The sequence below is a fragment of the Vicugna pacos genome, chromosome 18 (assembly GCF_048564905.1).
Source record: "Vicugna pacos chromosome 18, VicPac4, whole genome shotgun sequence".
Lineage (NCBI taxonomy): Eukaryota > Metazoa > Chordata > Mammalia > Artiodactyla > Camelidae > Vicugna > Vicugna pacos.
The window spans coordinates 33,042,913-33,055,510 of NC_133004.1; the positions used below are offsets into that span (position 1 = coordinate 33,042,913).

Here is a 12,598-nt window from a genome sequence, read left to right on the forward strand (position 1 = left end):
AGATATTTTCCAACCAAAATTGAGGCTAAATGGTCTGAAGACAAGGAGATATACATTCACGAAAAGCATGGAGAAGGTGGGACAAGCAGGAAGGCGCGGTGGGGCAGGTTGCAGGAGTGGGTTTGGTGGGGCCCAGTGCGCACAGCAGGGGCAGGGAAACCGCCTGGGAGTAGGCAGAGCGAGGAGACTTGGTGCTCTGGACGGGCCAGAGTCTCTTTCTTGACCTCCGAGTGCATGTTGGGCCTGGGGCCTGGCTATGGGGTGACACTGAGCTCAACAGAGCCACTGCCCATTCCGGCCCCACCTCTTGCCAGGAAACGCCTCCCCACCGCAGTGACCACATCCCCCCAGGTTGCCTTGGAAACATTCCACTGGGGTGCTGGGGGACCCAGGGCACGGTTGCTCAACAATAGGTGGTGCCCTCCTTTCCGCCCTCATCAGAGACAACTGCCCTGCACCCTCTGCTCACACAGGGAAGAGCAACCCCAAAGTTGAGCCAGAAGCCCGGGGACTGACCGAGGTGAGGTAGGGAGTGAGGCAGCCGCTGCAGGTGTGGGACCTGGGGGGACAGAGAGAGGCGGGCAGAGACAAAGCAAAGCTGGAGAGGCAGGGACAGGTGCAGAGGTGACACCTGAGACCCGGCACAACAGCAAGCTTGGGGGAGCCTCAGAGAGCAAGCCCAGCTCCAAGGGGAGTTGTTGGGGGAAGCAGCATCCAGGGTGCCAGCCGAGGTGGCCGGGAGCGGGTCACACACACGGGGGCCGGGCTGGGCAGGGAGGCTCTCATTTCCTCACCCAGCACTTCCTCTTCCAAGCAAGACCTAAGGGACTGAGACAGAAGGAAAGAAGCCCTTGGGGCCCTTTTGTCTGAGGCACCCTAGAGTCTGAGAGGGAAATGGAGCATCCAGAAAGGGGCTGGAGATTCTGAGCAGGAAGGAAGACCTGGTTGCGGACCGAGGTGGGCCCCTGTCTCTCTGGCCAGCAGCCATCTGACTCCTGTCACCCTTTCTGGGTCCTCTCTGCTCCTCTGTCTGCCTAGGTCTGTTTCTCAGCCAGATGTCGCTGAGCTCCTCCCGACTCTGTCTCCTCACTCTTGTTTATGGACCCGCTGCTCCTCTCTCTAGATTGTGCCGACTCTGTCTCATGTGCTTCCTCTCCTGACCCGTCTCTCCAGATGCCTCCGACTCCAGAGCAGCCTTCTGGGCACATGGAGGGGCCTCCTGCATCGGAGTCAGCCTTTTGGCCCCTGTTGCCCTGCGGGCCCTGCATCCCCATCATGCTGGCCCTGGCTGCCCTGGCTGCCATCTTCCTCCTGACTACGGCCGTGTTGGCTGAACGCCTGTTTCGCCGCTCTCTCCGCCCAGACCCCAGCACTTATGCGCCCACCTTGGTCTGGCGCCCTGGAGGAGAGCTGTGGATCGAGCCCATGGGCACACCCAGAGAGCGCTCTGAGGACTGGTATGGCTCAGCGGTTCCCCTGCTGATGGACCGGGACCCAGACCCTCCCACCCCAGGGGGCACCTTGGAGGCACGAGCTACAGCCCCACCTGCTCTGTCAACCCCAAACTCTCCTTCCAGTTCCTCAGTCCCCCAGATCCCACCCAAGGTCCCAGCCCATAGCACCTTCTGGAGGCCCCCCGCCTCAGGCCTGGTGAGCTGGATAGAGCCTGAACAGAGGCCAGAAGCCAGTGTGCATCTAGGGAGCCCCCAGGCCCAGAGACAGCGGCCAGGAAGCCCTGATCCTGAGTGGGGCCTCCAGCCTCGGGTCACCCTGGAGCAGATCTCAGCTTTCTGGAGGCGTGAAGGCCGGACCAGCGTGGGTTTCTGAATCCCGAGGGCCTGGAGGACTGGCCTCCCAGAGTCCCCTGAGGAAGGTCCAACCTCAGAGGAATCTTAAGACCCTGAGGCCCCAAAGAACCTGAGTTGACACCCCACCCCTAGCAAAGAATGCCCCTCCCAGGCCTTTTCCTTCTGGATTTGAGCTCCCCCTGGATCTGAGCCTGGGCAGGCTGGGTGTGGACAGAGCCTGTGCCACAGGGGAAGCTCAGCGGTGCCTTTGCTTAGCTGCCCGGGGCTGCGGCGTGGAGAACTGGAGTTGGGGCACCCTGGGTCAGAAGCTGCCAAAATCACATTCCAGATTAAGAACTCAAGGCACCAGACAGGCAGGAAACAGCATAAACTCAGTGGCTCCCACCCTCCTTCAGTCGGCACCCAAGATGCCAACACTGAAGTGCAGGGTGCTGTGGATGCTGAAGAACAGACTGGGTATGATGACGAGGGTCAGCCGTGCTAGCAGGAGAGGACAGGAGTCCTGCTTCCCAGAGTCACAAGTCATCCCTCTGGAAAAACACAAAACGAGAGGTCGAGACCAGGCAAAAGACCATCTTATTACATCCAAACTGTGGCTTTGATCCCCACCTTGCAACAAGAGACCTTCTCTTGCCTGCAGCTGAGACCTACAGTCAGAAAAGGCCAGCGGGCAGCACGTCCTCTGGAGGCCGCCACATCTTAGCCCTCTGGATCTTATCGCTCCACGGTGAGGGAGGCCTCGGCCAAGGAGATCTGAGTTTGATCCAGTGTGGAAACGAATACTCTCCTGGGGCAGGGCAGCTTCCAAAACATGGCCTCTGACCATCTTCCCCCCCAGCTTACTGGAGTGGTTTAAAAAGGCAGATTTGCCCCAAGACAGGCTTACTTATAATGCTCCACCCCACAGAAGTGGAGCCCCGATCTCAGTATCAGCCGATCTCCCCTTTGGGAGCAGAGCCAGGGGCTGGGAGAGGTGAAGGAGTTTCCATTCCCCAGGGTCTGACTTCCCAAACTTCAGTCCTGAATGCTAGGATTTTTGTCATATCAGTTTACCACCTGTACTTCATAGTTTTCTTTAAATTGTTTTACTATTTGCTTAATAAATTTATTTTACAAGGAATCTGTTTTGTATCACTTCTGTAAATGGAAAACCAAGTATCATTTGCCGGAAATAGAAGGTTAAACAGGCAAATAAAGACAATATAAGCAAAGATATCAAGTTCTAAGTAGACATTGTTCCCTGTTAGAGGCATTGACTCAAAGATCTGCTCTTTGTTAAAAGGGCAGAGATAGAGCCACAGGTGTCAGGAAAGTGTTAGCACCACCCTGAGACCTTCCCCCAGAAGTGCTGGGGTGGATGAGAGCCCCGCGCGGGGAGTAGCCATCCTGTGTTACTTAATGCCAGCCAGGAACCCCCCCAAGTTCATCCACACCCTAGAAATGCTGCCAGGCAGAGGCCAACACTCAGCTCTTCCTTCTCAGGAGGGCCGGGGAGCACTTGGGCCTGGATCTCCCTTCCCATCTCTTGGATGCCAGAAGTTGGAGGAGCAGCCAGGGAATTAGAAGCCCCCAAGCTGAGGGACACCCCCCACCCCGGGTGTGCTCACCCAGCCTGTATTCCAAGCATCTTCCCTGAGCCAGGCCCTGAAGGTGGAGGGATCAGACCAGGTCCCCGTCCTCAGGGAGCTCTCAGTCTGTCTAGTGGCAGGGTTGGGGGTGGAGGGAGGTGGGATAGGACAGGAAGACATAACTGATAAGAGGTAGAGATAGGGTTGCTGTCCCATCTCTGTTACTCACAAGCTGGGTAACTGTGTCGCTTCTCATTGTCACTATCAGCTGACAGGACTGGGTTGTGCGGACCCTGCCCATGAGGTGTAAACAGTACACCAGGGGAACAAAACTGAGATATGATGTTCAGAGCTTAGATGCCTGCACGCCAAGGGCTCAGCAGAAGCAGGACGTTGGGGAAGAGACACCGGGGATAAGTCCTTGGTTTCTGATCTGTTTCTATCACCCACTCACTCAGAGAAAAGTAGTTTTTGTATTACTGGGCCTCGCTTTGCAAGAAGGGGGTTGAAAGTTGAACAGATGCACTGTTGGGACTTTCCTAGCTGTGACATCAAAGGATGCAATGAAATGAAATGAAATGATGGATGGGTGCCCGCATGCATGAACGAATGTGGTCGGCCTGAGGCCGAGTCCAGCTTCCTATCCCCAGACCCAGAACAGGATCTAAAACACAGTGGGAGTCCAAAGAAAGGGGAATGAATGAATAAGCAGATAGACTAATAGGTGCATTCATTTAGACCTCTCTTCATTTTTTTTCTCCTCATTTTTAACACCATCTTATTACTTTCTCATGTTCAGTCTTTCCTGTATGTCTTTTAAAGCACACTTCCTGTGTGGTCTTTTACTCAATAACTGTTGTCCGTGATTCCAAGTTCTAGGGTGGGTGGTGTCTGCCCGCTCTCATTCACGACAGATGGCTTCCTCTTATGTTTTCTAAGTTGGGGCTGTGAACTCAGCTTGGATCTTATCAGCGGGATCCATGTGACCAGTTTGAGGGTGTCTCCCTAGAGAGCTTCTGTGTTTGCTCCTGCCAAGGATGCTTCAGAGGAATTACCAACCCTGGACCACATGGTTTGTGCATTTTATGTGGGCTTCTGAGACTACGCAGATGGAGTAAATCTGAATCCTAAATCTAAACGAGGGTACACCTTTGGTTATGAATTCTCACGGGAGACTTTCTATTGCCACCAGATCTCGGGGTGAAATCCACAAGGTTCTTTTGTGCTCTCTGGACTCTTTTGTTTCCAAGTCTGCCCTTTCACTGAGGATGTCCCCCTTTAAGGGTCTGAGCTGTATATCAGGGTCTCAGTGTTCAACACCCCAAGTAAGTCCTCATCTCCAATCTCCAGGTGGCTATAAAACCCCAGCCCCTTCTTTGCCAAGATCTACAACTACCACCGGCTCCCCCAGCTCTGGTTTTCAATTTCCTCTTTGTGTATGGCTCCTGGGGCTTCCCCTTAGTTTCTTGAACCCCAGCTGTACATTTTTAAAGGAAGTTTGCTTGATTTTATGCAGCGTTTCTAGATGTTTCATGGCAGGGATGTACTTGCCAGGTTATACAATTCACAACATCACAAAAAACAAAACAAAACAAAAACAACAGACAATTTCTTCTATAACCAAGTTCAAATCTTCACAGCCAAAATTCTGGAAAGAGCTGTCTGTCATAGCAAATCTATATTTTCTTGTCTCCCCCTCACTCTGTAACCCACTGCAGGCATCTATACCCTTCCAGCCCCCTACAGAAACTGCTTTCACCAAAATCATGACCTGCATATTTTAATCAAAGGACACCGCTCAGCCTCCGGTGGGCAGCATTCGACATCCTTATTCGCTTCTTGGCGCATCCTCCTCCCTTGGCTTCTGTGACTCCACACACACCTGATTTCCCTTCCTCTCCCTGCCTTCCTCTTGCTTTTTTGCCATCTGCCTGCTTCAGCTCTTGCTCCCCCCGACACAGTCCTCCTGGGCAATCTCACTGATGCCTACGGCTTCAACTGCGGTCTCATGTCCTGATGATCCCCAAGTCTCTACCTCTGACTGTGGCAGATACTGTCCTCCACATCCATTCTGCCATTATTCTAAAGTCATAGTACCCGTGGGAGAGAAAACAAGATGATGAACTGAAAGATTATCTCAGAACTACTCCATGGCCATCCCTGGGGACAGAGTCAGTATTTCCCTCTAGTATTAAACACTCTCCCCACCAAAAAATACAGCTGTCATGAATTCACATGCATAAAGAGGCGAAGCCAGAGAAAGGTGAGCGACGTGGACCAGGGGACAGAGGTGAGAAGAGACTCCAAGCCTGTCTGTAGGGGTACCCGCCACTCGGCTCTACCAATCATGTCCTCCTTCTGATTTTCCAGCAGAAGCTAGAAATTTGGGATTTTAGGTAAAATCAACCAAAATGTTAAGACCATTTTATAAATACATGTATTAGTCTACCTACCTATAAAATCAATGAAATAAGCCTGTGGGCCACACACGCGTCATAAGCCATCATCCGGTTGGAGATTTCTTTTTTTTGTAATTTATTTTTTATTCTGTTTTGGGGGGAGGTAATTAGGTTTTTACTCATTTATTTTAATGGAGGTACTGGTGATTGAACCCAGGACCTTGTGCATGCTAAGCATGTGCTCTATCACTGAGCTATACCCTCTCACTTCTTTTTTTCTGTTTTAATTGAAGCATAGTTGATTTACTATGTTGTGTTAGTTTCTGGTGTACAGCATAGTGAGTCAGTTGTAAATATATAGATATCTATTCCTTTTCATATTCTTTTTCATTATAGGTTATTGTAAGATATTGAATACAGTTCCCTGTGCTATATGGTAGGATCTTGTGGTTTCTCTGTTTTTTGTATGGTAGTTTGTATCTGCTAAGCCTAAACTCCTAATTTATCCCCCTCTCCTTCCCCTTTAGTAACCAGAAATTTGTTTTCTATGTCTGTGAGTCTGTTTCTGTTTTGTAAATAAGTTTATTTGTATCATTTTTTAGATTCCTCATATAAGTGATAGCATATGATGTTTCTCTCTCTCTGTCTGACTTACTTCATTCAATATGATAACTTCTAGGTCCATCCTTGTTGCTGCAAATGACATTATTTAATTCTTTTTTATGGTTGAATAATATTTTTATACATACATATATATGTGTGTGTGTGTGTGTATGTGTGTGTATATATATATATATGTGTATATATGTGTATATATATATGTATGTGTATATATATATGTGTATATATGTGTATATATGTGTGTATATATATATGTATATATATCTATATGTGTGTATATATATATCTCCAGGCATCTGTCGATGGACATCTATGTTGCTTCCATGTCTTGGCTGTTGTAAATAGTACTGCTAGGAACACTGAGGTGCATGTATTTTTTGGAATTAGAGTTTTCTCCAGATATGTGCCCAGGAGTGGAATTGCTGGATCATCTGGTAAATCTATTTTTAGTTTTTAAAGAAATCTCCATTCTGTTTTCCATAGAGGCTGCACCAAATTACATTCTAACCAGCAGTGTAGGAGGGTTCTCTTTTGGAGATCCCTTCTAAACCTGAAGTCTCCTGAAATGGGTGGGACAGCCTTCTCTCAGGTGATCTTAAATCGGAATTTTCCCCACTTCACACTGTTGACTTTTGGGCCAGATAAGTCTTTGTCGTAGAAGACTTTCCTGTACATTGTGGGATGTTTAGCAGCATCTGTGGCCTCTGCCAACTCTATGCCTGTTGCATCCCCCTAAGTTATGACAACCAAAATGTCTCCAGGCATTGCCAAATGTCACCTGGGATGGGGAACAAACCCTCTTATCTAAGGGAAACATTTTAATCAATAACACTCCTGCCCACAGAGCCTGCAGCCTATTCAGAGGCAGGCCTGCTGGGGAACCAGACCCACTCAGCTGCCAAGTAGAACCACGTGAGCCTCCTCTTACTAATTTTCAGTGGTACCAAAAAAGGATTCAGATGAAGAAACAAAATAACCAGCCCTGGAAGAAACAAATAACTAAGGCACTGTGAACCAAGTAAGGGCTTCTAGGAAGACATTGCATCACAGTGCCTTTTGTAATTGGAAATTATAACATCATCTGGAAATTGCCATTTTGATTGTCCAGATTAATAAGTTAATCAAAGGAAGGCGTGGGAGGAAAAAGCTTTTAAATCTATCTCTCTCAGGATGGAGAGGAAAATGACAAAGAAAAGTAAAATGTGTCAGAAAAGTAAAGAGATAAAAGAATCAATTCATTCAGTATTTACCTAATAGAAGTTCCAGAAAGAGACAGCAGAGAAAACAGAGGGGAGGAAATAAAGATTCTATTCGACTGAGAGAAGCATTTCAGGCCGAGAAAAGAGGTCTGCGAGGCTCTCACCTGGCCGCACACTGGAATCACCTGAGGAGCTCTTAGGAACAGGGATGCCACCGAGATGCCCCTTGGCACCAAGGTGGAGGAACAGGGACTGGGTTTACCCTTCTGCCTGAAACTACCACTACTGCTACTACAAAACCAGACAAAGTACAGGAAACATCGACTTTCAAAACACTGAATACCAAGCAATGAAAGACAGTGATGAGAACAATGAAATCCCAGAGAGAAAGGAAAACAAATGACGTTTGTCCTTTTAGGATTGTCCAGATTACTGCTTTAACAGAGTTTCCAAACTGCAGGCTGGGGGTTAGTTCTACCAGTTGTTAGTACTACTGCTAGTAATGCTACCCTCTCCTCCTCATCGACATAAAACCTCGGGCTGGCAGGGGGCAGGGGGCAGGTGAGGTGGTGCCCAGGGATTCCTGAGCTGAGGGCACAGAGTGGAGAGTCCAGGGAGACCACAGCAGCTGGAGCCCAGAGAACAGAACACAGAGAAGAGAGGGCCTCCCAGAGACAGAACCCAGGAGCTGCAGAGGGGCCCCCTGGAGTATTACTCGGCAGAGAACTGATCAGCACACAGGTGTGTGAGGAAACCACCTGAGGTCAGGGGAAGAGCCGACTGAAAGCACTAAGGTGGCAGTGCCCAAGGCCCCTTCCCACCAGCAGGACTGGAAAATGTCACAAGACATTGTGCAGTGCACTCAGGAAGGTCTTGGCATAGTAGAGGGAATAATCCACTCGACTGAGCACTGCTTTGAACCTGCCTAACAAATCATACTGATTACAAAAATAACTGGCGTTCAGCAAGGTAAAACTCACCACGTCAGGCAAGCAATAATTAACAAGTGAAAAGGACAGGAGAAGATAAATAAACTGTCAGAAAAGATGTCTGGACCCCTTTTGGGGGGTCTGTTTTAATTGCTGTACACAGAGCATCACTGAATTGTTGCCTCAGGAGAGGTCACAGAAACAGTTGTTTTGCATCTTCTACCTTTTCCCTGATGGACTTTTCATCTATAGGAATTAATTAGATTGGAATTTTTAAAATGCAAGCCTTGGTCTAGCCCTTGAAATCTTCCATCCATTTGCGTAATTACTATACCAGTAATACAAAAATATGTTAGCACAATCCTTTACCTTAAAAAGCTGCCAAGCCTCAATGAATCCCCTTTTGGCTTATAATATTCTGAGAAAAAAAAAAGCAAATCATGCAGAAAATAAAAACAAACTACTTTTGGTTCTCAGTGAGATTACAGTTAAAGGATATGTATGTATGTATCTATTTATTTAATGCAGGAAGCATGATTTATAAGCCTTTAAGAAACCAGCATTGTTCTTTATATATTGATATAGTATTCCAAAAAGTCTTTCCTTTGGTTAAAAAGCAGACAAATATCAAGAAGCAAGTGACTTATGGGCTAGCCCTTTGTTGGTGCTGTCTAAGGCTTCGGAAAATTTTAGCTGAATCACAGGGAGAAGAAATAGGTTACCCAGTGACCCATCAAACTAGAGATATGTATGAGGATCTCTGCCTCTGATCATTTTCTGAGTGCGCTGTACTGGATCCAGTGATCTAAAGAGCACTTCTTACCCAAAATAAAGCCACCCCACGTTATCTGGGGTTGATGTGCACCGCCATCCACGGAAATGTTATTCACAGCCTCATGGTCAGACTCTCTTCAGATCTTTGTCATTTGGGCTTACAAGCTGAGTTACTTAGGTCCTCAGAAAGCAGGTCTTAAAAGCAGTTACTTACTGAGTAATTGCCAAAATGTTCTATTACTCAGGAAGTGATTGGAACAAAGTACAGAGGTGCTGAAACATTTATGGAATTTACCTCCCCTACCATCTTGAAGGGCTCGCAGCAAATTAATACATGTGTCCACACCACATAATACCACTGTGGGATTTTTTAAAGATCCAAAGTTGAATTGTTTTCAGATACAGTTTGGCTTGCTAATAACGTCTTACCATTTTTAAATGCTTTCAGCTTTCACTGGCTTGGTGCACTAAAACCTGTGCCCCCTGAGTTTACTGACTCTGCCAGCCTCCTTCCACCTCTTCCTTCTCTGACCCTCTAGACTGAGTGCCCCAGTAGCTGCATGGGTAGAGGAGTAGGAAGGTGGATGGATAGATTGAAGGGGAGGGGTGGGCGGGCAGGAAGATAGATGGAAGGGAGGTGAGGGGGTAGATGTTAGCAGGGGGAGGGAGTGTTGGTGAGTGAATGTGAACCTTGGTGACCTCTGGAGTACACAGGGCCTTGAAAGTCACTAAGATACCTTGCGCAGTTGGATGGGGTCTGATGAGGGAATTAAGCTGGAAAAGTGGGTGGAAGATAGACTTCTATACACCCTTCCCCAGCTTTCATACTTGAGCAGATGCTACACTTACTATTCATAGCCTCCTTGGCTAGTATCTTTGGAACCTGGGAGGGGAGATGGAATCAGAGAATGGAAGGTGGTGTGGTTGCAGTGCCCTCTGGTGGCCATAAAGGGATCTGACTTTTTTTTTAATTGTCTATTCTCCCCAACACTAGAATATAAACTTGGTGAGGACAGGGATTTTTTCATTGTTTACTCATTGTTGTACATCCACTGCCTAGAATAGTGCCTGGCACATAGTAGGCATTCAACAAATATTTATTTTTGAACCCAACTCCACCACTTTATTGGTCTATGACCCTGAGCCACTCTCTTAACTTCATAAAGCCTCAGTTTCCTCATGAGTCTAGTGGATATGCTAACACCCTCGCCCCCAAGAGCATTAACTGAGAAAGAGACTTACACATGCCAAGCAAGGGCACTCAGCCAAATGTGTGTCCCTTTCTCACCCACCAGCTGGCGTGATGACACATTATATGCTGACAGTGGCACCTGACTGGACGGGCACATTTGTTCTTATGGGCATGGGCTTAATGCTGGGTGTGGGGCAACCCGGGGAAATCATCCAAGCCTAGTCACAGGCTGGTGAGGCAGGAAGGAAGTGTAGCCAGATAGACACGAGGTGACGTGTGAGACTCCTCTTCTGTCATTCACTGCCCCCCGCCCCCACCCCCAGCCACACCAAACTCTTCCTGCTGCCCCAAACCCATTGGGCTCTGAGCCTTTGCGGATGCTGTTTCCTCCGCCTGCGTTCCCTTCTTTCCAACCCTTTGCCACCACCCACATTCAAGCCCTCTGAGTGGCTGCATCAGCCTCCTCTTGGTCTGCCTGAAGCCACTCCAGCCCCCTCAAATAGATCTTCCAGCAAATATGCTTATCTCATTTTCCAGCTTCAATCTGATTGTTCTCAGGACGGAGTCCAAGTCCTCTGACCTACCATTTTGTGGTCTGGACCCAGCCCAGGTCCTAGTCATCTCGTCTCTCCTGATCCCAGCTTCAAATCTTACACCAAATAATCCAAGCCATTTCCCACCTCCTCCTCTGCCTGGAAATCCATCCCCTGCAAGGAGAGCCTGGGTTGCTTTTGCCTGCCCAGGATCCATTTCCTTTCCCACTGGTGATGGAATCCCCTCCCAGCACTCAGATCTGGGATCTGCTTGTTCATTTCTGGGTTCAAGGATGAGCTTGAGACTCATCCTGGGAGCTTTCTTTTCTCTTTTTTAATTGAGATGCTGTGGGCGCAGCCCGCATTCTCCAGGTGGCCACAGCCCACTTCCCTGTGTCTTATTCCAGCTTCCACCACCCGTTTCACTGCCTGGGTCCTGGATGCATTCGAGTTTGAGATTCCTTGTACCTTCTTTCTGCCTCTAGGACGCTGTTTCCTTCCTGAATCCTAAGTATTTTGCCTTCCAGTTCCCGGCTTATCCATGGTTCCCCCACTTCCCCATGGTTCCCCACTTCCCCATCATGGCAGCTAGAAGTACCCCTAGTTCTATGAGGGTTCATTTATTCCCCCTCAGGATTGAGGGGCTGGGGCTCAGAGAGCTAAGTTTCCTGGAGCAGGAAAGTTTGCCTAGCTGAGTGTGTCCATGTTTACCCTGGAGAAAGGACAGGAGGACTCAGGGGTGGAGGCATGTATTAGAACACAGGTGGCATCTCTGGGCTGTGTCCTGTGAGAATGGCCCCTTCAGTTCAAAGGCAGCATCCACCTCTGCCTGGCATCCCCTAGGTGAATCTCCGCTGTGTGCCCGAGCATGCTCACAGCAGGTGCTCAGCGCATGTTTGATGCTTGAAGGAGGAAGGTGTTGGCCTGCCTGGAGCTTTCACGTCTGAGATGAGCTCATTGTTTGTTGATCTACCCTTTTCCCAGACCCATCGCTGGTCTCCAAGGTTGAGAAAAAGGCAAAGGGGTAGAATGCCTCCCTCAGAGCAGACTGGGACACCCAGACTCCCTCTGGGAAGGAGCCTCTGTGGTGAGACCCATTTTCCTCTCCTCCCAGCAAAGGGCAGGGAAGAGAGTGGATTCTCAGAGGGGAGAGGCAGCTCCAGACTGGAGCCCTTCTGGGAGGAGTCATGTCGGGGACCACCCTCACCCTTGGGAACTCACATGTTCTAGTTCCTCCCACAGCCACCCCAGAAAGGTTAAAGAGAGGCAAACCCTAGGCTTGAGATGAGGGTAGGAGTGGCCACACAGGTGGGCAAGACCTCAGGGGTGTGTGTGTGTGTGTGTGTGTGTGTATGTTTAGAGGGTTGGATTTACATCCTCTGCGTAGACATTTGAGTCCTGACTTGGCATGGAAGGAATTTTGACCCCTGAACACGGACTCCCACCACACCCCACCCCACCCCTTACTCACTAACTGACCTTTGCTCTGGCCCTGGCTGCTCTGTACCTGTCCCAGCTAATGACAGCCCTTTGGAAACAAACCCCAAAAGGCCTTCAGCACAAAATGGGGGTTTC

General features: G+C 49.0%; 1 protein-coding gene across 5 annotated transcripts; it reads left to right on the forward strand.

The window, feature by feature from the left end:
• Nucleotides 1-381: 381 nt before the first annotated feature.
• C18H16orf54 (chromosome 18 C16orf54 homolog) lies at nt 382-2,919 on the forward strand. 5 transcript variants are annotated; one of them, XM_072942929.1, is made up of 2 exons: nt 382-520; nt 1,124-2,919. In XM_072942929.1, the coding sequence occupies exon 2, from the start codon at nt 1,174-1,176 to the stop codon at nt 1,825-1,827; it is 654 nt and encodes a 217-aa protein (XP_072799030.1). In that variant the 5' UTR covers nt 382-520; nt 1,124-1,173; the 3' UTR covers nt 1,828-2,919. The 5 variants fall into 5 exon arrangements, with proteins under 5 accessions (XP_072799030.1, XP_031543300.1, XP_072799031.1 ...); XM_031687440.2 differs by having other exon boundaries at nt 386-520; nt 1,174-2,919; XM_072942930.1 differs by having other exon boundaries at nt 401-525.
• The last annotated feature ends 9,679 nt before the right edge of the window (nt 2,920-12,598 follow it).